Source organism: Pituophis catenifer, unplaced genomic scaffold, assembly GCF_029215685.1.
Source record: "Pituophis catenifer annectens isolate HBS135680 unplaced genomic scaffold, rPitCat1.0.hap2 SCAF_6, whole genome shotgun sequence".
Lineage (NCBI taxonomy): Eukaryota > Metazoa > Chordata > Lepidosauria > Squamata > Colubridae > Pituophis > Pituophis catenifer.
Genome location: NW_027256886.1, coordinates 87,011,377 through 87,036,260, shown reverse-complemented (window position 1 = coordinate 87,036,260; position 24,884 = coordinate 87,011,377). Strand labels below are relative to the sequence as shown.

The following is a 24,884-nucleotide window of genomic DNA, read 5'->3' as shown; positions in this document are numbered from 1 at the left end:
TGATTGGTTCAAAGTCACCCAACTGACTTCAGCGGCTAAGGCGGGACTAGAGTTCACAGTCTCCTGGTGATTGGCCCAAAATCACCTAGCTGACTTTCATGGCTAAGGCGGGACTAGAATTCATTGTCTCTTGGTGATTGGCCCAAATTCACCCAGCTGACTTTCATGGCTAAGGCGGGACTAGAACTCACAGTCTCCTGGTGATTGGCCCAAAGTCACACAACTGGCTTTCACGGATAAGGCAGGACTAGAACTCACAGTTTGTGCTTTCTAGCCCAGTGCTTCAACCAGTAAACCAAACTGACTCTCAATTTTTTTTTTACTAACTTCCCTTGGTACAAAAGACCTTTTAAAAAAATATTTGGAGCCCAGTGCTTTTTAAAATACGGAACCAAATTCACAGTTCTTCCACATTTTTATTTGGAAATTTGAACGTGTGTGTATCCCTTCCTATTAAAAAAAAACAAAACCTCAAAGTTCTCTCCATGATATTCTACTCAATAACTGTAAATGTTATTTTTCTTAAAAAAAAAAAAAAGGCAAAAATTGGAAGTGAGACACCTAATTATGATCCAGAACCATTTCTGTAGCCCACATACCTGATGGCTTTGGAGGCATTGATGATCTCTTTGATCCTTGGCACTCCTAAGGTGATGTTCATGGAGGCCACACCAGCAAAATGGAAAGTCTTGAGAGTCATCTGCGTGCCGGGCTCCCCGATGCTTTGCGCACAGAGGGCTCCCACTGCAGAGCCAGGCTCCATCTGCGCCCTAAGATATCGGATTCAAAGAAACATTGATTTTCGTTCATTCCACAGCTATCAATTTCCTTGACGCTTCGTGGCTGCATTGAAAATACCTCTTTATCAATGCCTTGGTAAGATCACACTTGGAATGCCGCATCCAGCTGTGGTCACAACAATGTAAAAAAGACTAGAAAGAGTGCAGAGAAGAGCAACCAAAATGATTAGGGGACTGGAGGCTAAAACATATAAAGAACGGTTGCTGGAATTGGGTATGTCTGGTTTAATGAAAAAAAGAACTAGGGGAGACATGATAGCAGTGTTCCAATATCTCAGGGACTGCCACAAAGAAGAGGGAGTCAAGCTGTTCTCCAAAGCACCTGAGGGCAGGACAAGAAGCAATGGATGGAAATTAATCAAGAAGAGAAGCAACCTAGAACTAAGGAGAAATTTCCTGAAAGTCAGAACAATTAATCAGTGGAACAACTTGCCTCCAGAAGTTGTGAATACTCCAACACTTTTTAAAGAAGAGATTGTCTGAAACAATCCGAACCATTTGTCTGCAATGGTATAGGGCAGGGGTGTCAAATTCTATTTCATTGTGTTTGACCTTGGAGGGGCGGGGGGGGGGGGGGCGCGTGGCCAGCTCAATGTCACTCATGTTGGGGGCACCTGTGATGACCCAAGCGCTCTGCCAGTGAAAACCCAAGCTCCGTTTCGGCTGCGATGGTTTCCTGCAACCCTCTGCCAGGGAAATCGGAACTCGGGAGGGCTGCCTTCCCAAGTGCCATTTTCCTTGGCAGAGGCACTGTGGGCCAGTCCTTCCCTGTTTCCAGGGTGGCACCGTGGACCAGATCTAAGCACACCACAGGCCGAATCTGGCCCCCGGGCCTCGAGTTTGACACCCCTGTTATAGGGTTTCCTGTGTCAGGGTTCATATGGCAACTCGAGAGGAGGCCAGGGATGCTTTGCGAGTTGACATTCTGCCTGAGCAGGGGGTTGGACTAGAAGACCTCCAAGGTTCCTCCAAGGTTTGTTATTCTGTTCTGGTAAAACATAGCCGAGTTCTTGAAAGACCCAGTCACATTCTCTGTATTTAAAATGGAAATTCTCTGTGCACCATTCGAGAATCGTTGCTTGCCTGAAGCTCAATTGAATCTGCGGTCCAAAAACGTATACAAGGTTACCAATCCTTTGGGAGGAGGACATCAAAACTATTTATTTATTTATTTACAAATATTTATATGCCGCCCTTCTCCCAAAGGACTCAGGGTGGCGAACACAAGTTAAAAACATACAATAATAAAGGAAAATCTAATTAAAAACCAATTAAAACAGGGATAAATAATAATAAACTAGGTGCCCAAGGCAGTTAGATTCAACCCCGTCTGTAATTTTACCAGATGCCTTTGCGGTTTCTCATTCCTCAAGGTGCGATCCGTAACCCGTTCTCTTAAATCATTTTTATGCTTCCGGTAACGTGGGAATGATCAGTTGCGTGAAATCTGGAAATTCTCCCTTAGGATCACAAGGTAGGCTTTTCCAAATTATTTACAGATCTTCACAGATCTTGAGCATGGACGTACATAGGAGCAGAATCATCTCCCATCCCCCAAAAAGCTTATTTATTTACTTATTTATCCTCCCCCCCCCCGGCAAAAAAAAGAAATTCCCACATATTGCAGGTGTGTTTTTCACCCGCTCGCTTGAGTGCACAAACACCAATGAGCAGAGCACTACAGTATAGCAATAGCACTTAGACTTATATACCGCTTCACAGTGCTTTTACAGCCCTCTCTAAGCGGTTTACAGAGTCAGCCTGTTGCACCCTATAATTTGGGTCCTCATTTTACCCACCTCAGAAGGATGGAAGGCTGAGTCCACCTTGACCCTGGTGAGATTTGAACTGTCAAATTGCAGTCAGCCGGCAGTCAGCAGAAGTAGCTTGCAGTACTGCATTCTAACCACTGCACCACCGTGGCTCATAGAGTCACATTCCCCATCCCTGTGCTGTATTGGTAACCCAAAGCAGGGGTGAAATCCAGCAGGTTCTGGAGAACCGGTAGCGGAAATTTTGAGTAGTTTGGAGAACCGGCAAATGCCACCTTTGGCTGGCCCCGGAGTGGGGTGGGAATGGTGATTTTGCAATATCCTTCTCCCAGGAGTGGGGATTTTGCAGTATCCTTCCCCTGCCATGCCCACCAAGCCACACCACGCCCACCACACCATACCCGCAGAACCGGTAGTAAAAAAAATTGGATTTCACCACTGACCCAAAGCATTTAAATATAGGTATATGATTATCTTGAAACTCCAAAAAAAAAGGGGGTGTTATTAGCTATCAAACCTCAAAAATACACTTTTCCACAATTTTGGCCACTACTGTATACAACACTCATCACCAATATCTATTCATTATACACAGGCTAACTGGCTATTTATAGATTACTTTTAGCAAAATTAGAGAAGCAACCTAGAATGTAGGGAGATATTTCCTAACACTGAGTACAATCAACCAGTGGAAGAAGCCTTCTTGTTAATTTTTCCTACCTCATATACTTCTCTCGGCAGATCTCCAGAAATTTTTCCAGCTGGGTTGGAGTGATTCGGTCCAATTGGTATAAAACATAGGGCTAAAGGGATGAAAACCCAGAATGATTACAAGTATATTCGATATATTAGTCAATAATTGAGTGTTGTGTTCTCTACATATCGCTAAAAAGGTCACCGAACTTCTTGTACTTCCTCAATTATTCAGGCCGTTAAGATCCTCCTTTCCACCGCCCAAACTATATATCCCAAACTACAGAAAGCACCCGTTATGCAGATTACCTCTGTTGTGCCATTGTCATTAATGCCATACTTGTCCCTGGTTTTCTTGATCTTTTCAGACATGCTTTTGATGAATTTTTTAATTTCCTGCAATAAAGAATATCATGTGTTTAGCTTTGTGTTTCGTTTCTGCCAATTAATGACGAAAAGTCACCAGCACAGTACATTACACTAGGGGAGGGGGAAAAAAAGTGATTAGGAGAAAAAATAAAAAATAAAGAGTCAAAGTCAAACTCAATCACTGCTGACTTTCTAGGCACTGGAGTTTTCTTGCCAACAAGACTCTGTATTTAGAATTTCTTTCCTGCTTCCCAATTACAGACCTAGATCCTTCTCAGATAGTAAGTCTCCCATCCAAGGACTACCAAGGTTGTCCCTGCTCAGCTTCTTAGTTTTGAGTGAAGTCAGTGAAGTGCTGCCATCTACTGGCCCATACATAAAAAAGGAATTAGGAAGTTGACTGGAAGAACTGAATTTCCTGACACAAGAGCCAGGTTTTTTTACATTGGTTTTGGAAAGCATCTATGATGTAACATTCAGAAAACTTAGCAAGCAGAAATAAAAGTATTATAGTTGTCTTTTCTTGTGTTGGGATTTTCTATTCTTATTTTACATTTTTCAAATAAGAGGAGGGAGATAAAACGCAATGGAATGGAAGAGAGGAGGAGGAGGAGAGGAAAAGAAGAAGAAGAAGAAACAGAAGAACAAGAAGAAGAGGAGGAGACACCTGCTCCCCTGAAAATTAATATTAGGAAGCACCCAATGAAATGAATGTATCAAAGGAAGAGAGGAGGAGGAAGAGGAGGAGAAAGAAGAAGAAGGAGAAGAAGACAAGGAAGAGGAGGGGAAGGGGAAAGGAAGGAGGAGAAGGAGGAGGAGAAGAGGAAGAGGAAGAGGAGGAGGAGGAGGTGAAGAAGAGGAAGGGTAAAAAGGAGAAGGGGAAGAAAAAGGAAGAGAAGTAGGAGGAGGGGGAGGAAGAGAAGGAGGAGGAGGAGGAAGAGGAGAAAAAGAACAAGAGAAGGAGGAGAAAAGAAGGATGAGAAGAGGAAGGGGAAGAAGAAGAAATAGAAGAAGAGGAGGAGGAGGAGAAGGAACAGTAGGAGACACCTGCTCCCCTGAAAATTAATATTAGGAAGCACCCAATGAAATGAATGGACTAGACCCACCCTCCTAATTTAATTCTGGACACACCGTAACAGCTACTAACCATGATTTGCTGGTTTACTCGTTTATTTAACCGCTGGATTGGCCCACTTCATCAATCTATCTGTCTGAAACGGAGCTTCGCACGTGAGTGCAAGCGCCCTCCCCACACGCGAGTGGAGCTTTGTGTGCACATGCCTGCTGGCCCGTTGCCTGTGCAGGTGGCGCTTTGCACACGCGCATTTGCCCATCTCTCCCACAGCCCAGTTTCGAAAAGGTAGTGGGCCGCAGCCCAGGGTTTAGCGATCCCTGTTCTATCTATGCTTTTGTACCCTTGTTAACACATTTGTTGTTTTCGTTTGTTGAGAACTGGTGGTAGAGCAAGGGTATTGAACTCAAGGCCCGGGGGCCGGATTCGGCCCATGGGGTGCTTAGATCTGGCCCGCGTGGCTGCCCTGGAAACAGCAAAGGACTAGCACGTGGTGCTTCTACCAGCAAAAATGGAGTTTGGGAGGGCCGCCCAGAGCTCCGTTTTCGCTGTCAGAGGGTTGCAGGAGGCCGTCGCAGCCGAAAATGGAGCTCAGGAGCCCATTTTCTCTGGCAGAGTGCACGGGCCACCACAGCCCCCCCCCCCGACACGAGTGACGTCGAGCTGGCCACGCCCACTCCAGCCCCCGCTTCCCGAGGTCAAACACAACCCTGATGCGGCTCTCAATGAAATCGTGTTTGACACCCCTGGAATCGAGCCACTCTTCAAACAAGTTCTTGCATTGAAACGGGAGACTCAGTGAAGCGAGCAATCAAATATTTAGAGCAGAAAAAAAGTGGTGTGTGTGGCGGTGGTTGTTTTTGCAAAGACAATACAGGGAAGGTTTTCAGGAATGAGAGAACGGTTTTTCTCTCTGAATCTAGATCAGGGGTCTCCAATCTTGGCCACTTTAAGGCTTGTGGACTTCAACTCGCAGAATTCCTCAGCTAGCAAAGCTGGCTGAGGAATTCTGGGAGTTGAAGTCCACAAGCCTTAAAGTGGCCAAGATTGGAAACCCCTGATCTAGAGTAACACAACGAATACAGCAGGAAACAAATTGTGCGCCTGTTGTGACTCAGGCTCCCGAGCCTGTCCTCACAGAGGAAGATGACTCTGAAAGTGATGGGGAGGAACTGACAAGCCTTCCCTCTCCAGGACCCTCCTTTCTGGCAACGCCTCAGGTTCCAGCTGAAGGCCAGGAGGAAAGCATGTCCGGGCATCCACTAATAGGGAGTGATGAAGATCAATCTTGGATTGATCCCAGGCAGCGTCGGAGGGAGAGGCGTGCGCAGCAAAGGAAGAGGTGTGGAAGGGCCAGAGATTGCTGCGTCACTGAGCCATTCCCCACAGGGGATAAAAGTGGGTGGGGTTGCTCTGCAGGCTCTGTGAAGGATAAAAACTGCATATCGTGAGCTTCGGATGGGATATTTTTCAGAATTAAGGCTTGACTTTGTGAATGACTTCTGACTACTCTTTGAATTCTTGGTTGCCCCAGCAACGGACTACAGATACGCTGACTCCTGTTTCTAGAGGTGATAAGAAACTTGGCAGGCATTCGGAAAGTAGCTGCCAGAATTTTTATCTGCCAAAGGGATTCAGGTCGGCTTGTAAAAATAAATTACTGGGAGACATCTTTTGCTCGTGTGTCTGCCTATGTGAGGTGGGGGGACAAAACAGCGCCCCTGTCAGCTTCAGTGAATTTTACAACAGGATTTTCATTTGAACGACCATGCACGGGGGTAAGATTCTGCCAGCCCCCCCACCCCCCCCCCCCAAAAAAAACCCAGCAAAACAATCGGGACACATTTTAAAGGTTAACAAAAAAGGAAAGCAAACATTCCAAGCAGTTAAAAGACTTGAAATTTTAGTTGGAAAAGCAATATTTATGTATATGTCAGTTTAGACTTCGGGCAAAAAGGGAAAAGCTGTTTTGGAAAAGGAGTTTTGTTGCCGGAATAATGGACACGGAATGGAAAATTGTAACAAGGGCTACAGAACGAAGTTGGCAGCTGGGGGGTGTCTTTAGTTTTTTCCCAGGAACAGCACTAGCATGCATACAGCATTTAAGGTGCAATCCCGTAAGATTTTTTTTTTTTGAAAAGGAAGTTTATTTATTGACTTCCTGAACATCCCAAAGGTGCTTTTTCAAAAGACAATTGGACTTTCTTGTTTGTTTTTTCCTTGAAAACATTTCACTTCTCATCCAAGAAGCTTCTTCAGTTCTGAGTGAGAAATGTTTTCTAGGAGAAAAAAAAAAACAACCCAAGAAAATCCAGTCGCCTTTTGAAAAAGCACCTTTTTGGACAACCATGACCTGGATGATTGAAAATCTCCATGGACTTCCTGAATTACCTCCAAATGAAATTCCACATTTTTCAAAGCTCTGGCACCAACAGTTTATACCATAATTCCAAATGTTTTTGGGGAATTATTAGCTTGCATCCCTTCTACTTATATACTGCTCAAAAAAATAAAGGGAAGACAAGCAGAAGACATCCGAGATCTGAATGAATGAAATAGCCTTATTAAATACTTTGTTCTTTACATGCAGTAGTTTATACACTGCTCAAACAACTAAAGGGAACACAAAACTACTGTATGTAACGAACAAAGTATTTAATAAGGCTATTTCATTCATTCAGATCTCGGATGTCTTCGGCTTGTCTTCCCTTTATTTTTTTGAGCAGTGTATATGAATTTAGAAGTCTGTGTTGGCAATGAGGTACAGGTTAGCTTAGATTATAGTGAACCTCTCGGGTAATACTTAATACTCTTCTTAGAACTTTTTGGTGCTTTTTACTTCATCTTCAAGAAGGGACGGAGGGAGGGAGGGAGGGAGGGAGGGAGGGAGGAAGGAAGGAAGGAAGGAAGGAAGGAAGGAAGGAAAAAGGAACGAAAAGTGGAGGCAGGGAGGGAGGAAGGACCAGCACGGGAGGGAGGGAAGAAGAGCAGAGGAAGGGAGAGAGGGAGGGAGGGAAGAGCAGAGGAATGGAGGGAAGGAAGGAAGAGCGGAGGGAGGGAGGAAGAGAGGGAGGAAAGGAAGAAAGAGCAGAGGGAGGGAGGAAAGAGTGGAGGAATGAAGGGAAGGAGGGAGGGAAGAGCAGAGGAATGGAGGGAAGGAAGGAAGGAAGAGCAGACGGAGGGAGGAAGAGAGGAATGGAGGGAAGGAAGGAAGAGCAGAGGGAGGGAGGAAGAGAGGGAAGGAAGGAAGAGCAGAAGGAGGGAGGGAGGAAAGAGTGGAGGAATGAAGGGAAAGAGGGAGGGAAGAGCAGAGGAATGGAGGGAAGGAAGGAAGAGCAGAGGGAAGGAGGAAGAGAGGGAGGAAAGGAAGAAAGAGCAGAGGGAGGGAGGGATGGAGGGGGGAAGAGCAGAGGAATGGAGAGAAGGAAGGAAGAGCAGAGGGAGGGAGGAAGAGAGGGAAGGAAGGAAGAGCAGAGGGAGGGAGGGAGGAAAGAGTGGAGGAATGGAGGGAAGGAAGAGCAGAGGTAAGGGAGGGAGGGAGGGAGGGAAGAGCGGAGGAAGGGAGGGAGGAAAGGAAGGAAGGAAGATATCCAGAGTAGAAATTGACAATGTAGAATCTGGTCTTGGTTTTCCTTCTAACGAAGTCTGAAGTCAAGAAAAGGCGATACGGAAGGTTTTGAGAAGGTCCATGGCCTGCATGTTGTTGGGAGCCTCCAGCTTTTGCAAAACATCATGTGTGCCTAACATGAGAGGCTGCATTTCAATCTCCACTAGCAAACTAAGATCCAGCACTAATAAACCGGGCAGGTTCCAGTATGACGTGGATTGATTTGACTATGTTTCTACACTGCTCCAATAGCCAACTGACTTTAACGCATTATGAGCCTCGGCATAATGTGTGCACAGACACACACCCCAGACACACACACCCTGCACACGTGCGCACACACGCATGCGTCAATTACCTTATTATAGGCCACGTAGCCGCTTTCAGTTAATGCCTTCAAGAATGAATAGGAAAAACAAAGCGGTGTTCTGCTGTTGTTGAAGTAACACTTCTCTGCTTTTTCAACAAACAAACATGTTTTTTGCCACTTAGTTTAGCTTTCTTTTTTTTTTCCTCTTTCTCTTTCTTTTCTTTCCTTTTCTTTTTCTTTCTCTTTTCTTTCCTTTCTTTCTTTCTCTTTCATTTCTTTCTTTCCTTCCTTTCTCTTTTTCTTTTTCTTTCTCTTTTTCTTTCCTTTCTCTTTCCTTTCTTTCTTTCCTTCCTTTCTCTTTTCTTTCTTTCTTTTCTTTCCTTTCTCTTTCCTTTCTTTCTTTCCTTCCTTCCTCTTTTTCTTTCTTTCTTTTCCTTTCTCTCTCTCTCTTTCCTTTTTTTCTTTCTTTCCTTTCTCTCTCTCTCTTTTCCTTCCTTCCTTCCTTCCTTCCTTCCTTCCTTCCTTCCTTCCTTCCTTTAAACAAACCTCTGGTTTTGGATATCAAGGATATCAAGCATCCAGGCAAAGAGCTCTAAAATAATAAAGCCCTCCCTTGTCTTAAAACAACATGTGGTCTTAAAAGTGAAGATTTAGGAATTCTTATCTGTTCTGGGTTTTCGAGATGTTAGGGGGAAGACAGGGACGAGGGAGATGCTAACGTACATTAGTCTCAAATCCATTTACTGAATGATCAAGATAGGAATACGAGGACATTCGTTCGGCGTTTGAAAGAAGGCGGCGCCCTTTATGAAAAATCATCTTCGTAATAAAAGGAGATCGAGAAACAACCCAATACCTGCAGGAAGCTGTCCTGGCAACAAAGGAATTCGTTTTTCTTCATGATGGATTCGGCGGTGAGCACCAGTTCGTTTTTACTAAGTGCGGGCTCGCTTCGGCTGGGATAGACCGCCTAAAGGCACAAAACAGCATGCAGATCAATGACAGGGCCGTTTTATGCTTGGGGTTCCTTAGAAAATTCAATAGGCATTCGGAAGGGATGCTGCTGTGCAGGCTTGTACAAATATATAACCCTCTGTAGATGGGACTTGTCAAAGTACCGTATTTTTCGGAGTATAAGACGCACCGGAGTATAAGATGCAGCTTAGTTTTTGGGGAGGAAAATAGGAAAAAAAAATCTGTCTACCAGGTATTCATCTGGCTAGCATCCTTAGTCTGGTCAGCTTCAGCACATTAGTTTGCTGGTTTTTTTATCCCAGGCTTCGGGATAAAAAACAGCTTTTAAGGCACAGCCGAGAGGAAGCAGCAATGAGAAAAGCAGGCAAAGCAAAGTGGGGGGAGGAGATATCGCTTCACTCAGCTAGCGTCTAGTTAGGGCTGAAAAAAAGCTTCTAAAGAACAGCTGAGAGTCGGAGCAAAGCATGGAGATCGCTTCACTCGCTAGCGCCTCGTTAGGGCTGAAAAAAAGCTTCGAAAAAGCTACATTCAGAGTATAAGACGCACCCAAATTTTCAGCCTCTTTTAGTGGGGAAAAAGGTATGTCTTCTGCTCTGAAAAATACGGTAGTTTCCCCAAAAACAACGTGGGATAAAACCTTGCAAGATGAAGAAATCTTGCAAGGGCATTTCAGCTGCAGAAACTGAAATGATGACGGGATCAAGTGGTATTTTAAGTCCAAGGCCTTCAATGGTTTGGTGGACAGAGCCATGAGGGCGCAGTGGCTAGAATGCAGTACTGCAGGCTACTTCTGCTGGCTGCCAGCAGTTCGAATCTCACCAGGCTCAAGGTTGACTCAGCCTTCCGTCCTTCCAAGGTCGGTAAAATGAGGACCCAGATTATTGGGGGCAAGAGGCCAACTCTGTAAACCGCTTAAGAGGGGGCTTTAAAGCACTGTGAAGCGGTATATAAGTCTAAATGTTCTTGCTATTGCTATCCAGAGGATTCTTCTTCTTCTTTAAAAAGAATACCCAGTGCTAATACTTACTCTGACGTTGTCCAGAACGCGCTTGAACTCCAAAGGTTCATCTTTTCCTTCCATGGCGGCAGGATCTAAACCATCCCCACCATAAATGAACTGGATAATGTCTCCCGTAGAACTCCTGACGGTCAAGTCATACTGAGAACAAAGATCTTCAAGGGATTTCACCAATCGCCTCTGGGAGAAGATGGAGAAATACCTTCTTCAGTACACAGCCACGAAATATTTGTTCAAGATGAGGGTAGTAGCCAGTTCCTACTAACTACCACAAAAAGGAGTTGAGGTCTACTTCCTATTTTTGAATATCCAGAAGAATGTTTATTCAGCTATACAGCTGAATAGCAAATGTAAATTATCTATCTATCTATCTATCTATCTATCTATCTATCTATCTATCTATCATCTCTCTCTCTCTCTCTCTGTGTGTGTCTATATCTACCTCTCTCTCTCTCTCTCTATGTCTATATCTGTCTATATCTATATCTATATCTATATCTATCTCTATCTCTATTTCTATATAACTATCTCTCTCTCTCTCTCTCTCTCTCTCTCTCTCTCTCTCTCTCTCTCTCTATCTCAATACATTACACATTTGTGGTTTATAACCAGACATTTACTCAACTGAAATGTAACTCTAAAGCTAATCTTCTATTCAAGTTTCTTAAGGGACCAAATATATTAACTAACACCCCGGGTTTTGTTAATTAGCTTGGCTATATTCATCCTGTCAGAAAACTGTGGATACAACAGTTGGTTGGTATTTCTTTTTTATTTATTTCTTTATTCTCAGAACTGAAACCAGACAGGAGACCGAGACTAGTCGGCAGGGAAATAACTCTTGACCTAACGGAGAATAAATGCTTACAGTTGGCTACATAGAGGGTCCCCCTATAGAAAAGTGCCTCCAATTACCTGCATGTATCCCGTTTCAGCTGTTTTTACAGCTGTATCAACAAGACCTTCCCGACCAGCCATGGTGTGGAAGAAAAATTCAGTGGGAGTCAACCCAGAATAGAAGCTGTTGGCCACAAAACCTTTAGCAGCTGGAAGCTGAAAAAGGAAAATAAAAAACAACTTTTGAAATATATCGCTGTAGAATTTACTTCCACGGTCAGCATGCTTAACATGTTAGAATCGTACTGGTGGGCACAGATTCAGATCGCCATTGGGCAATTAATAAGCACATCGATCTAATTGGCTCCATGTGATTTGTCACGAGGGTCAAATCAGAAGACATCTGATCACGTAGAAGCAGGTAAAATATAATTCAAAGAACACACATGCTTGTGATCAGAACTGGTAAGGTAATACAGCATTTTTGTGCAGCCTTATGAATGTTTCAGACACGCCACATGAAGAGTGTATATAATCTATAGAAAGCAACAGTGGAAACGGTGCATCCTAGCAAAAGCTGTAAGTCTGAGCAGCAGTAAACTAGCACAATTTTGCACATCAAAGCTCATGCACTAGAAAAAGACTCAGAATAACAAGAGTTGGAAGAGACCTTGGAGGTCTTCTAGTCCAACCCCCTGCTCAAGCACCTGTCCCAATACCATTTCAGACAAATACTAATGCAAATGCTAATACCACTCTATAAAGCCTTAGTAAGACCACACCTAGAATACTGCATCCAGTTTTGGTCACCACACTATAAAAAAGATATTGAGACTCTAGAAAGAGTGCAGAGAAGAGCAACCAAGATGATTAGAGGACTGGAGGCTAAAACATACGAAGAACGGTTGTAGGAACTGGGCATGGCTAGTCTAGTGAAGAGAAGGACTAGGGGAGACAGGATAGCCGTCTTCCAATATTTGAGGGGCTGCCACAGAGAGGAGGGGGTCAACCTATTTTCCAAAGCACCTGAAGGCCAGACAAGGAGTAATAGATGGAAACTGAGCAAGGAGAGATTCAACCTGGAAATAAGGAGAGATTTTCTGACAGTGAGAACAATCATTCAATGGAACAGAAGTTGCCTTCGGAAATTGTGGGAGCTTCATCACTGGAGGCTTTCAAGAAGAGACTGGACTGCCATTTGTCAGAAATGGTGAAGTGTCTCCTGCTTGGGTGTGGGGTTGGACTAGATGACCTTCAAAGTCCCTTCCAACTCTGTTAATCTGTGTCTCAATAGTTGTCCAATCTCTTCTTTAAAACCTCCAGTGTTGGGGCGCCCACAACTTCTGGAGGCAAAGATTATTACTCAAGATTATCCAGCATTTCTCCTAGGCCACGAAAGCAATTTAGTGTGACTTTAATTCTTTTTCAGAACCACAGCTACTCTGGGACCATGTACCCTGCTTGAGCTGAGGGTTGGACTAAAAGACCTCTAAGGTCCCTTGTTATTCTGAGTATTTTTCTAGCGGGTGTGTTATGGTGCCAGTAGAAAAAAAAAAAGCCTTATGCCAAACTTTTCCAGCTTTATTCCATTACAAATAGCATCTTCTATTTCCTGGTGGGACCTGCAGGATTCCACTTCCTGGGAGGAAACCGAAGTCCCAAAATTCTCTCCATTTCCCAAATGAAGAGACCAGGACAAGCTGCCCAACAAGAAATGCCTTGTATTTATAGAATAAGATTCACATTCTGTCCTGTGTCTAAAACATAGTGTTTTGGTTCTTTATCCAAACAGCAGCAATCAGCATTCTGATTGTGGCTATTAACCGTTCAAAATGATTATGTCCTATTATCCTTGTAGGAACTTCATAGCACAGGTCAACTGTTCTTAAATAATCCGAACACTTTCATCCAGAGGAAGGCCTGAAAGATTTGAATGACTCTTAGCTGTCATTTTGTGAGACTGGATTGGCACAGTGGCCAAAGATGCTAAACTAGGAACAAGGAGAGCAATATTTTAGGTCCATGATGGCGAACCTATGGCAAGCCTGCCGGAAGTCGCGCGCAGAGCCATCTCTCTGGGCACTCCAGCCATCGCCCATTGCTCTTCCGGGTTCCGGCGTGCACATGCGCATGTGGGAGCATCGGAAACCGGAAGAGCAGCTTCCTGGTGTGCATGCGTGTGCTGGGAAGCTGAGCTTCCAGTTTCCGGCGCATGTATGCACGCTGGCCAACTGGTCTTTGAGAGCACATGCATGCCAGAAATCGGACATCCAGGGGACCGGCACACATGTGCACGCCGGAAACCAGAAGCTGAGCTTCCCAGCATGCACATACGTGCCAGGGAACTGTTTTTCCGGTTTCCGGCACTCCTGTACGTGAGCACTGGGGAACTGCTCTTCCGGTTTCCGGCACTCCCATATGTGTGCAACGGGGAGCTGCTCTTCCGGTTTCCAGTGCTTCCCTGCACGCGTGCACTCCCATTTTGGCACTCGGTGCTGAAAAGGTTCGCCATCATGGTTCTAGGTCTTCCTTTGGCATGGTTCTAGGCATGGGAGGCAACTGTTTCTGGTTTTGGGTCAGCTACTTTCCCTCACCCTTAATCTGGAAAGATGAAAGACACTGGTAAACTATTTCTGAAAATGTTGCCAAGAAAACTGCAAGGGATTGTGGTCTTCAGGAATCAAGACGAGGATCATAACAACACCAACATCACCTGGATCAAACGTTCCCCTTCATCTTACGTTTTCACCGCACAACTTCATTGGACAATATTGCCGAGGTCTTATCTACCTCCCAGGCTCCTTACCTTGGAATGCTTCTCAAAATGAGGCAAGGATCGATTTTCAAAGCCATCGGGCACTCGTGACCCACTGATGGCTTGTTGTCCTACACAAGCAATCATCTGGGATATATTAATAAAGGATCCTATGAGGGGAAAAAAAAATGACAGCAACGAAGGTCAGCGGCAGCTTTTTCTCCTGACTGAAAGCAAACACATTATCACACTGTTTCCCCCGCCCCCCCCAAATTCTACGACGAAAAGTAAAATATCAAAAGTCAATATAGAAAACTTGTTCCGCTATCCCAGGGGTGCCAAACGGGATTTATTCGAGGGCCAGATCAGCATTGTAGTTCTCCTCCGTGGGCCGGTGGGGGGTTGGGGTGGCGGAGGGGAGACACGACAGACGCCTCCTGCAACACCGTGCCGGCCAAAACTCTACCCCGTTTTGTGCCTGAACAGCCTCCTGCAGTATTTTACCGGCCAAAATGGGGCACGGGGGGCCGCATGCGGCTCCCCCCCCTCATTTTCTCCCTACATGGCCTCGTGCAGCACTCTACTGGCCGAAAACAGGCCAAATATGGGCTGCGCGGCCTTTGATATTTCCAGGCCGGTCCCGCAGGCCTTGAATTTGATACCCCTGCGCTATCCTATAATGTTGCATTCATTGTGAATAAATTCTCCTTGAGATGGTTTTAGTCTCTGACTGATTGTGAAGCAATCCCTACACCACCAGCTGAGCTAACAAAACCCACAAAACAAAGCATGGCCAGGTCTGAATAATGGTGAGAGAAGAGCCTCCCGGGAAATCTCAGAGCTTTAGGGTGAACTGTGTAGGTAGAGAAGAGTAGGCAGAGCTGGGGGGAGGAGGCAGAGTTAAACATGTCATCAGCTTAGAGTCCTTACGTTGCCACAAATAATCCAAGTTCAATCCCCTTTGAATTTCTTATTTGGTGCCAATTTAAATGTTTAACTTTAGTTGACTAGATTCTTGTGAATAGGCTTAATAAATCTTCTGTGCTGCAACTTAACTTAGGAGGCGCAGTGGTTAGAATGCAATATTTCAGGCTAACCCTGCCCACAGCCGTGGTTGACTCAGCCTTCCTGTCAGACCTGGAAGCCATCTTTCTACCTTTGAGCCTTCAGGCTTCAGGCCTGCCACAAATTCTACTGTTGGAAAATGGGAGGTGGGGATTGTATAGAGTGAAGAGGATATGTAGTCAAAATAAAATTCTTTTTAGAAAGTCAAGGCCGTTGTGCCCTGCAGCTGTGCTGAGAAGAATGAAGATGTATCTTCTGTTCCGGAGGGTACCTGATTGGCTGTGTGGTGGACATGTGGGTGAAGGGCAAGGACTTGAACTTTCTTTTGGGTGAGGAAAACCCGGAAGCTTTCAGATTCGGGTTTTCCCAGATGTGCCAATATGACATCTCTAATAAAAATTAGCTTTTGAGGAACTTCAAGCTTGGAGTTTGATTTCGTTGGGGGTGTTACTTGGAACCCTGACATCCTTCCGAGGTCAGTTGAACAAGGACCCAGATAGTTGAGGGCCATAGGCTGACTCTGTAAACTGCTTAGAGTGGGCTGTAAAAGTACTGTGAAGCGGTACATACCGTATTTTTCAGAGTATAAGACGCACCTTCTCCCCCCAAAAAAAGAGGGTGAAAATCTGGGTGCGTCTTATACTCTGAATGTAGCCCCTCCCACCTTCTCAAACGGAGGTTTCAGAGGCTGAAAAAAGTATCAGAAACGAAGCTTCAGAAAAAAAGCCCACAGAGCTTCAGAGGCTTTTATTCTGAAGCTCTGTTTTGGAGGCTTTCAGAAGCAGGAAAAAATGTTTTTTCTGAAACAGAGTTTCAGAAGTTTCAGAGGCAGGAAAAAAAAAACCCTCCGAAAAATACGGTAAGTCTAAGTGCTAGTGTGACTGCTGTTGTCTCAGCCTCCCATCCTTCTGAGGTGGGTAAAATGAGGACCCAGATTGTTGGGGGCAATAGGCTGACTCTGTAAACTGCTTAGAGAGGGCTGTGAAGAACTGTTGAAGAGGTATATAAGTAAGTGCTATTGGTGTTGCTACTAAAATATAGTCCTGATCCTTGAACCTGAGAAACTGGAAGGGTGAAAGTCAACCAGAAAGAGAGCAATGGCTAACCACTTCTGCATCCCTGCTGAAAAAACGCACAGGGATGTGTCCATGAAGCCCCCGCGGTCTACTAAAAAGAGACATAACCTTTCACCTAAAAAGTGGAAAATAAATCCTTCCTCAGCAATTCTGACCACGTTTGCCCAACATGGAGAAGATCTGATTTAAATGATCCATGGTCAGAAATTACCAAACAGAGCTGAAAAAGCAATCTGCAAGTCCTAATGGACATACTGTATTTTTCAGAGTATAAAATGCACCGGAGTATATGACGCACCTTAGTTTTTGGGGAGGAAAATAAGAAAAAAGCTGATTGGCGGGTGGATTGGCCTCCTGGAATATCCCCAATCAGCTGTTCCCAGAGGTGAATTTTAGCAACAGGTTCGTTGCGAGCTCTGTGCCTTGCTTTTTTTTCAGCCTCTGAAACTTCTGAAACTCTGTTTCAGAAAAAACTTTTTTTTCTGCCTCTGAAAGCCTCCGAAACAGAGCTTCAGAAAAGCGAAGTTTCAGAGGCTCTTTTTCTGAAGCTCTGTTTCGGAGGCTTTTTTTCTGAAGCTCTGTTTGGAGGCTTTTTTTCTGAAGCTCTGTTTGGAGGCTTTTTTTCTGAAGCTTCGTTTCTGAGGCTTTTTTTCTGAAGCTCTGTTTGGAGGCTTTTTTTCTGAAGCTTACTTTCAGAGGCTTTTTTTCTGAAGCTTACTTTCAGAGGCTTTTTTTTCTGAAGCTTCGTTTCTGAGGCTTTTCTCAGCCTTTGAAACCTCTGTCTGAGTATGCAGGCAAGCTGTCCACTTCATATATGCGTAAATAGCTTGAGCTGCATCCAGCTGTCTTAAAACATAGACGGAGAGCAAACTGAAATTGGATGGTCAATCCTACCTTTTGAACCACAAACGGCCATCGTGAGGGGGCTGTTACTTTTGTCTAGTTCTCTAAGGCAGGCACTGCCAGCGTGGTCTCGGATAACAGACAGTTCCTTCAGAATCAGGGCCTAGGAAAAAGACTTGATTAACAAACGATGCTTACAAGAATTTGCCTGTTTTCATTTCGTTATAACCGGGTCTAATCAGAAGTAGACATTATTCTTAAGATAGCAATCCAACACATATTGTTTGGAATAGAACAAAGTACCCCAAAATAACGGACAAAAGATTAATTGCTCTGAATTTTCCCAGGGGATCAGACTACCGTTAGTGATTACTAATTGTAAGAATTTGTCCTGCAGTGTTTCTTTCAGAACTAAAAGAGGACGTAGCTTCTGCGGCGAGAGAAATCAAGAAGAGCTGCCTCGTTCTTTAATTTCAAATCATAATAAACCAGGAGTTTGAATTTTAATGACTACTCCGCACCCGCTGCAGACTTTACAATACTGTTAAAGGGAAAACAGTCCTGTGCTGGATCCAATTTCTGAACTTGACATGCATATAGAATAGAATAACAGAGTTGGAAGGGACCTTGGAGGTCTTCTAGTCCAACCCCCTGCTTAGGCAGGAAACCCTACACCACTTCAGACAAATGGTTATCCAATCTCTTCTTAAAAACTTCCAACGTTGGAGCATTCGCAACTTCTGGAGGCAAGTTGTTCCACTGATTAACTGTTCTGTCAGGAAAACTGTCATATTACTCATTAATTTATACATTGCTTCCTTCCTCAGTTATCTTTGTTAATTTTAATGTTAACATTCATTGTTTTAATATTTTAATGTTTTGTACTGTTGGTTTTATCTTTGCTGGAAACCACTTAGACTCGCTGTTAAGACTGACTCGCATTTTCACATACATTCCGCTTTGCTCGCGGCTTGACAACGAAATGGAGGGGGATAGAATGAAATGTGAGGGTGGGGGGGAATGGCATCTAAGCATCTGTTGGTTCCCGTGAGACATTGCTTCCAGCTCAAGGGCACACCGAGCAGGTGTCTCAGCGTGGCCAGCAGGTTCCCATAACAAAATCAGCAGAAGTGATTAGTGGACGTAATGGACTGTGGGTGGCCCGTAGGGAAAGAGGAGAAATAATTATGCTTGCTTTTGTGTGGGAAACGCAGAGCTGGTTTTGTTTCTTCTGTGCCAATGTTGTTGGTTTTTTTTATTCTTGGTAAAATAATGTCTTCTTTCTGGATTCGTCAACTGGACAGTTGACAAGTCGTTTGATGGCGAGATGGGCGGCATATAAACTTAGTAAATAAATTAAAATTTGCATAAGGGGTTATAACTAACTTCTAGTGTCTCCTCCGCTGTGCAGCCGGGCTGCTGCTGTAGCTTTCCAGTCTTCAAGGCTTCGATATATTCATCGCATTTCTTGTAGCCAGCATTCAGAAGTTCGTATTTTGCCTTCAGCAAGCCTTGGCCGGGGGTGACATCGCCAATTCCAATGGAAAACCCACGATTAGCTATGCAGTGGCGAAGAAAGAACAAACGTCTGCATCAGCACACTTGCAGTAAAGGAGAACATTTTACATGAGAGGATTGCGAGGTGATTCTTTTGTTGGTTCTGGCTGCCAAGACTTTTAAGTTCTTTTCGGTATAGGACTGGGTCACCCCATTCTGACAAATAAATACTTTAGGCCAAGGGTGGGATTCAAAAATTTTAGCAACCGGTTCTCTGCCTGGTTGCTGGGTGGGTGTGGCCATTGTGGGCATGGCCTACTCTGCCCCTGCACCACAGCGGGGGTGGGGGGTGTTTTAATCCTCCCCAAGCATTGGAGGCTTTCCTCGAGCCTCTGGGAGGGCAAAAATAGCCTCCCCCGGGTTCCAGAGGCCCTCCGGAGGCCAAAAACGGTCACATTTCCGCACTTCTGGGAGGCTCGTTTTTTGCCCTCCCCAGGCTCCAGAGGCTTTCCTCAAGTCTCTGGGAGGGTGAAAACAGCCTCCCATGGGTCTGGAAGCCCTCTGGAGGCCAGAAACAGGCCCGTTTCCAGACTTCCAGAATTTCCAGGAGGCCCGTTTTTCACCTTCCCAGAGCCTCCGTGCGGGTGCTGCACTTACTTGGTATCCAAAATGGGCCGCGTGGAGACTCCTGGGAAGGGCTGGGTGGACAGGGCCAGCCAGTCCTTGCAACTATCGGTTCGGCAACCAGATATAAAATTAGTATCCAGTTCGCCTGAACCGATCCGAACCGGCTGAATCCCACCCATGCTTTAGGCTCTTATTAAAGAATATCACCTGTATTTCCTAGAACAGGGGTCCCCAACCTCCAGTCTGTGGACTGGCAACGTTCTACGGTGTGGAAATGAGCAAAGGCCCATCCGTGGGATGCAGGCAGCATGCAAAACCAAAACCCCTCCAGTCCCTGGAAAACTCTCTCTCCATGGAACCGGTCCCTGGCACCCAAAAGATTGGGAGCCACTGCCTTAGGATCTTAGGGTGGGTGTCAACCCTGTAGCTGATCTGGCCAAAGCCATCTTGGAGTTTCAGTGTTGCCATACCAGTGTGGCAACACTAAAGCTGAGGGATGGGGGGAGGGGGTTAGAGATAGCTGGGGTTTTGTAGCCAAAATAAAATACTTTCTCTTGGGAACCAAGGACATTCCCACAGGTGGCCAGAGAGAGAGGGGAGGAGTGATGTCAGCAGACAAACAGACAATGCCTTGATTGGACCATGTGACTGATTGTTTGGGATTGAGGGAAAACTTTTACTTTTAATTAGGTGAAAACCGCTGGAACCTTCAGAGTCGGTTTTCAACAGATCTGTGCCAAATTGATATATCCAATAAAGCTCTTCTTTGAGGAATCCGTCTGCCTTCGAGTTTTCCTTGCTATGGATCTATTACTTGGAACCCTGACAGTGAGGTTATTTTAAAGAAGTACTTTCACTGGACACCCAAGAGAATATTTCCAAAGGATTGGTTCTCAACCACTTTATGATGGAAGTATAGGTTAGGGGAGACAATCACACATAGGATACCAGGCTTATCCTACGACTACCATATTTTGATTCAATATTTATAAATTTGGGTATGCAGTATCGGCAAATAGAATAGAATAGAATAGAACAGAACAGAATAGAAATAGAATACAATAGAATATGCAATGGAATAAGAATAGAATAGAATATATGCAATAGAATAGAATAGAAAATAGAATAGAATAGAAAATAGAATAGAATAGAATATGCAATGGAATAAGAACAGAATAGAATAGAATGTATTTAGAATAGGATAGAATAGAAAATAGAATAGAATAGAAAATAGAATAGAGAATAGAATAGAATAGAAAGGAACAGAGCAGAACAGAATAGAATAGAATAGATTTTTTTATCGGCCTAGTGTCATTGGACACATAAGGAATTTATCTTTGGTGCTCCCTTTTCTCATTTTGCTCCCTTTTGCCTTTCAGCTCCAATCCAGGAGCCCTCAAGCAATTTCATTCACGACAAACCATTTTATACCAAATTTATATTTTTCCTGATAAAGAAATAAAGGGAGACTAGTTTAGATCTATTTCAAGCTTTTTAGCTCTCATCAGCCAGCCATACCCTTACTTGGATTCGAACTTGGGCTGCCTGCATGTTAGGCAGTTGAATTAACCACTGAGCCACATGTTGGGGAAGACCAGGTGTCTCGGTAAACACTTAATCTTTCCCCTGGCTCAAGCTGATGAACTGAGGAGAACTTGTGGCTCAGTGGTTAATACAATTGCCGGCAGCCCAAGTTCGAATCCAAGTAAGGGTATGGCTGGCTGATGAGAGCTAAAAAGCTTGAAATAGATCTATACTAGTCTCCCTTTATTTCTTTATCAGCAAAAATATAAATTTGATACACACACACACACACACACACTTGATATATATATATATATGTATGTGTGTGTGGAGAGCGATGGATTCTTTAATAGGGCAAAGTAAAAAGATCACTAAACAACTGCTGCTTGAAGTGTTCCTTGCTCTCAGCATAAGATCCTGATTTTGCCGTTGTGCAAGGCCACACAACTATTTGCACTCGTCCTAGGCTGCCATAACAATTTGAGTTCTTCTCTAAAGCTCAGCGGAGGATGTCCCAAACGTGATTTTTCAAGCGGCAACTGGACTGTCTGATTTTTCTTTGAAGATGTTTTGCTTCTCATCCAAGAAGCTTCAGAATAGATTTTTTTTTTTTAAATTGGCCAAGTGTGATTGGTTGGACACAGAAGGAATTTGTCTTGGTGCCTATGCTCTCAGCGTATATAAAAAAACAAGATACATTTGTCAAGAATCATAAGGTACAACACTTAATGATAGTCCTAGGGTAAAAATAAGCAATCAAATCATATTAGGAAACAGTCAATATAAATCGTAAGGATACAAGTAACAAAGTTATAGTCATACAGTCATAAGTGGAAGGAGATGGGTGATGGGAATGATGAGAAGATTAATAGTAGTGCAGACTTAGTAAATAGTTTGACAGTGTCGAGGGAATTAGTTGTTTAGCAGAGTGATGGCATGGGGGAAAAAAACTGTCCTTGTGTCTCGTTGTTCTGGTGTGCAGTGCTCTATAGCGTTGTTTTGAGGGTAGGAGTTGAAACAGTTTATGCCCAGGATGCAAAGGGTCTGTAAATTCTTCTTTAGCTTTGAGTGGATGGTGGGGAATGGAAAGATTTATATTTATATTTAGATTGGAGAAAGAAACACAGTCCTTTCAACAGTTCCAAGAAGGCTCTACAACAATTTGCACCATTTAGGTGACTCTGAGGACACAGATAAACCTCCAGGTGCCCTCAAGGACCCTCTAAAAGGATGCAAATGACCAGCTGTCTGTAAGGAATGTAAATCCTTCCATTCCCCACTATCCTGTCAGAGCTGAAGAAGCTTCTTGGATGAGAAATGAAACGTCTTCAAAAGAAAAACCAGAAAGTCCAGTTGCCACTTGAAAAAAAGCACCTTTGGGACAACCATGACCTGGATGACTGAGAATCTCCATAGAAACTCAGCGGGAGGATATTTTGGGCCGACCCAAACTAATCTCTTTTACTGCATCACTGTGAAGATAAAAATCAACAGTGGCAAAAGAACAAAGGAAAATTCAAAGGTAGCATCAAATTAAAGAGGAAAAGCACATTTCAAGATACTTACAGAGGTAGACAGGAGCCAGCCGGGCTAACCTTGACATAGCATCAGCTGCCTCAACTTGGCCCCAATCTCTCAGTAAAATGTAGAATATATTATTCTTCGATCCGGATCCCAATGTTCCCTTGTCCATGCTGCCAGACATCAACTCGCTGTTGTGGATTGCAACATCTGAAACACAAAATGCCATTTAGTTGGCCAACGGAACATTTTGGAGGAGGAGGCAGCTTCAATCCTTCCTTGCTCAGCTGTGCAAAGTTATTGATGTAATTCCAAAAAGGGGCTTTGGAGCACACAAGGGGCGCAATCTGGGAACTTGTCTGCAAACTCTTAAAAGCAGCTGCATGTTTATGGTATTCTGCGGCACCTGCCATGACCGCGACTCGTTGTGCCCATGTGACACCTCTCCTGCGCGAGCTGCACTAGCTCCCAGTGGTCTTCCGGGTGCGATTCAAGGTGTTGGTCACCACCTTTAAAGCACTCCATGACTTAGGACCCGGGTACCTTCGAGACCGACTTCTGCCACCAGTAGCCTCCCACCGGCCAGTCCGCTCCCACAGAGAGGGGCTCCTTAGGGTACCATCGGCCAAGGTATGTCAGCTGGTGACACCCAGGGGGAGGGCCTTCTCTGTGGGAGCTTCTGCCCTGTGGAATGAACTGCCCCTGGAATTGTGCAAGATCTCCGACCTCCGTGTATTTCGCTGTGCCCTCAAGACCCTGCTGTTCTGCCAGGCCGGGCTATCAATGTAAATGATTTTAAATTGGGTGTTTTAAATTTTTTGGGTTTTAATTTGGGGCGAAATTATTTAATAATTTTAATTATTTTTTAATTGATGTCTGTATATTTTTGTGTTTTTAATAGGCTGTACACCGCCCTGAGTCCTTCGGGAGAAGGGCGGTATAGAAATAAAATTATTATTATTATTATTATTATTATTATTATTATTATTATTATTATTATTATTATTATTATTATTATTATTATTATTATTATTAGCCTAGGAGTAGACACGGCTACTTGAAAAGGTTCATTACGTTTAGATAGCATAGTGTACCTGAAATTTCTCACCTTATATGCCCTGAAGTATCTTTTGTTACAGACACACTTGAAATCAAATAAACAAGGCTTTTTTTTCTTTCTGCTTGTTTTTTGTAACAATTACTTCACAATTACTACCAACCAGCCTTCCATTGAGGACCTGTATACTGCATGAGTCAAAAAGAGGGTTGTGAAAATATTTACAGACCCCTCGCATCCTGGATATAAATTGTTTCAACTCCTCTCCTCAAAATGACGCTATAGAGCACTGCACACCAGAACAACTAGACACAAGAACAGTTTTTTCCCAAACGCCATCACTCTGCTAAACAAATAATTCCCTCAACAGTGTCAAACTATTTATTAAGTCTGCACTATGATTAATCTTCTCATCATTCCCATCACCCATCTCCTTCCACTTATGACTGCATGACTGTAACTTTGTTGCTTGTATCCTTACGATTTATATTTACTGTTTCCTAATATGATTTGATTGCTTATTTTTAAGCTCCTATCTCCTCCCACTTATGACTGTAACTTTGTTGCTGGTATCCTTAAGATTTATATTGACTGTTTCCCTATGACTATCATTAAGTGTTGTACCTTATGATTCTTGATGAATGTATCTTTTCTTTTATGTACTCTGAGAGCGTATACACCATGACTAATTCCTTGTGGGTCCAATCACACTTGGCCAATAAAAAATTCTATTCTATTCTATTCTATTCTATTCTATTCTATTCTATTCTATTCTATTCTATTCTATTCTATTCTATTCAGTATGTTAACTTACCTGAACCTCTACTTATCATATAAAGGTAAAGGTTCCCCTTGCACATATGTGCTATTCGTTCCTGACTCTAGGGGGCGGTGCTTATCTCCGTTTCAAAGCCCAAGAGCCAGACCTCTCTGTAGTCATGTGGTTGGCATGACTAAATGACAAAGGCACACAGAACGCTGTTACCTTCCCACCAAAGTGGTCCCTATTTTTGTACTTGCATTTTTTACATGCTTTCAAACTGCTAGGTTGGCAGAAGCTGGGACAAGTAACGGGAGCTCGCCCTATTACGCAGCACTAGGGATTCGAACCGCTGAACTGCCGACCTTTTGATCGACAAGCTCAGAGTCTTAGCCACTGAGCCACCATGTCCCTTACATATAGGAAGTACTTTTTCTAAATTTTAAAATATTAAATTTTTATTTTAAAACATTTATTGTTATTATTGTTGTACTACTAGTGCTATTGTTTTAATGCTTTTATTTGTTGGTGTGTGACTGTAATAAAGATTGATTGACTGATTGATTGATTGATTGACAAGCTCAGCATCTTAGCCACTGAGCCACCGTGTCTCTACTTATCAGATGAGGTCTTACAAAATGAGTCGTTCTCCCTATAAACCATCCCTTTGGAAAAGAACTCAGTATAGAATGTGAACAGGTGAATT

The 24,884-nt window shown here is 43.8% G+C and overlaps 1 protein-coding gene across 1 annotated transcript in view; it reads right to left on the bottom strand.

Annotated features, from left to right (window-relative positions):
• The window catches only part of POLR3A (RNA polymerase III subunit A), a 61,817-nt gene that overhangs the window by 11,570 nt on the left and 25,363 nt on the right, over nucleotides 1-24,884 (bottom strand). The window contains exons 15-24 of the mRNA XM_070946420.1: nucleotides 22,407-22,571; nucleotides 18,579-18,751; nucleotides 17,244-17,355; nucleotides 14,260-14,378; nucleotides 11,532-11,669; nucleotides 10,626-10,796; nucleotides 9,480-9,593; nucleotides 3,575-3,661; nucleotides 3,293-3,375; nucleotides 600-770 (exon numbers count right to left, since the gene is read on the bottom strand). Coding sequence (XP_070802521.1) covers nucleotides 600-770; nucleotides 3,293-3,375; nucleotides 3,575-3,661; nucleotides 9,480-9,593; nucleotides 10,626-10,796; nucleotides 11,532-11,669; nucleotides 14,260-14,378; nucleotides 17,244-17,355; nucleotides 18,579-18,751; nucleotides 22,407-22,571 — 1,333 coding nt within the window. The remainder of the gene's footprint in view (nucleotides 1-599; nucleotides 771-3,292; nucleotides 3,376-3,574; nucleotides 3,662-9,479; nucleotides 9,594-10,625; nucleotides 10,797-11,531; nucleotides 11,670-14,259; nucleotides 14,379-17,243; nucleotides 17,356-18,578; nucleotides 18,752-22,406; nucleotides 22,572-24,884) is intronic.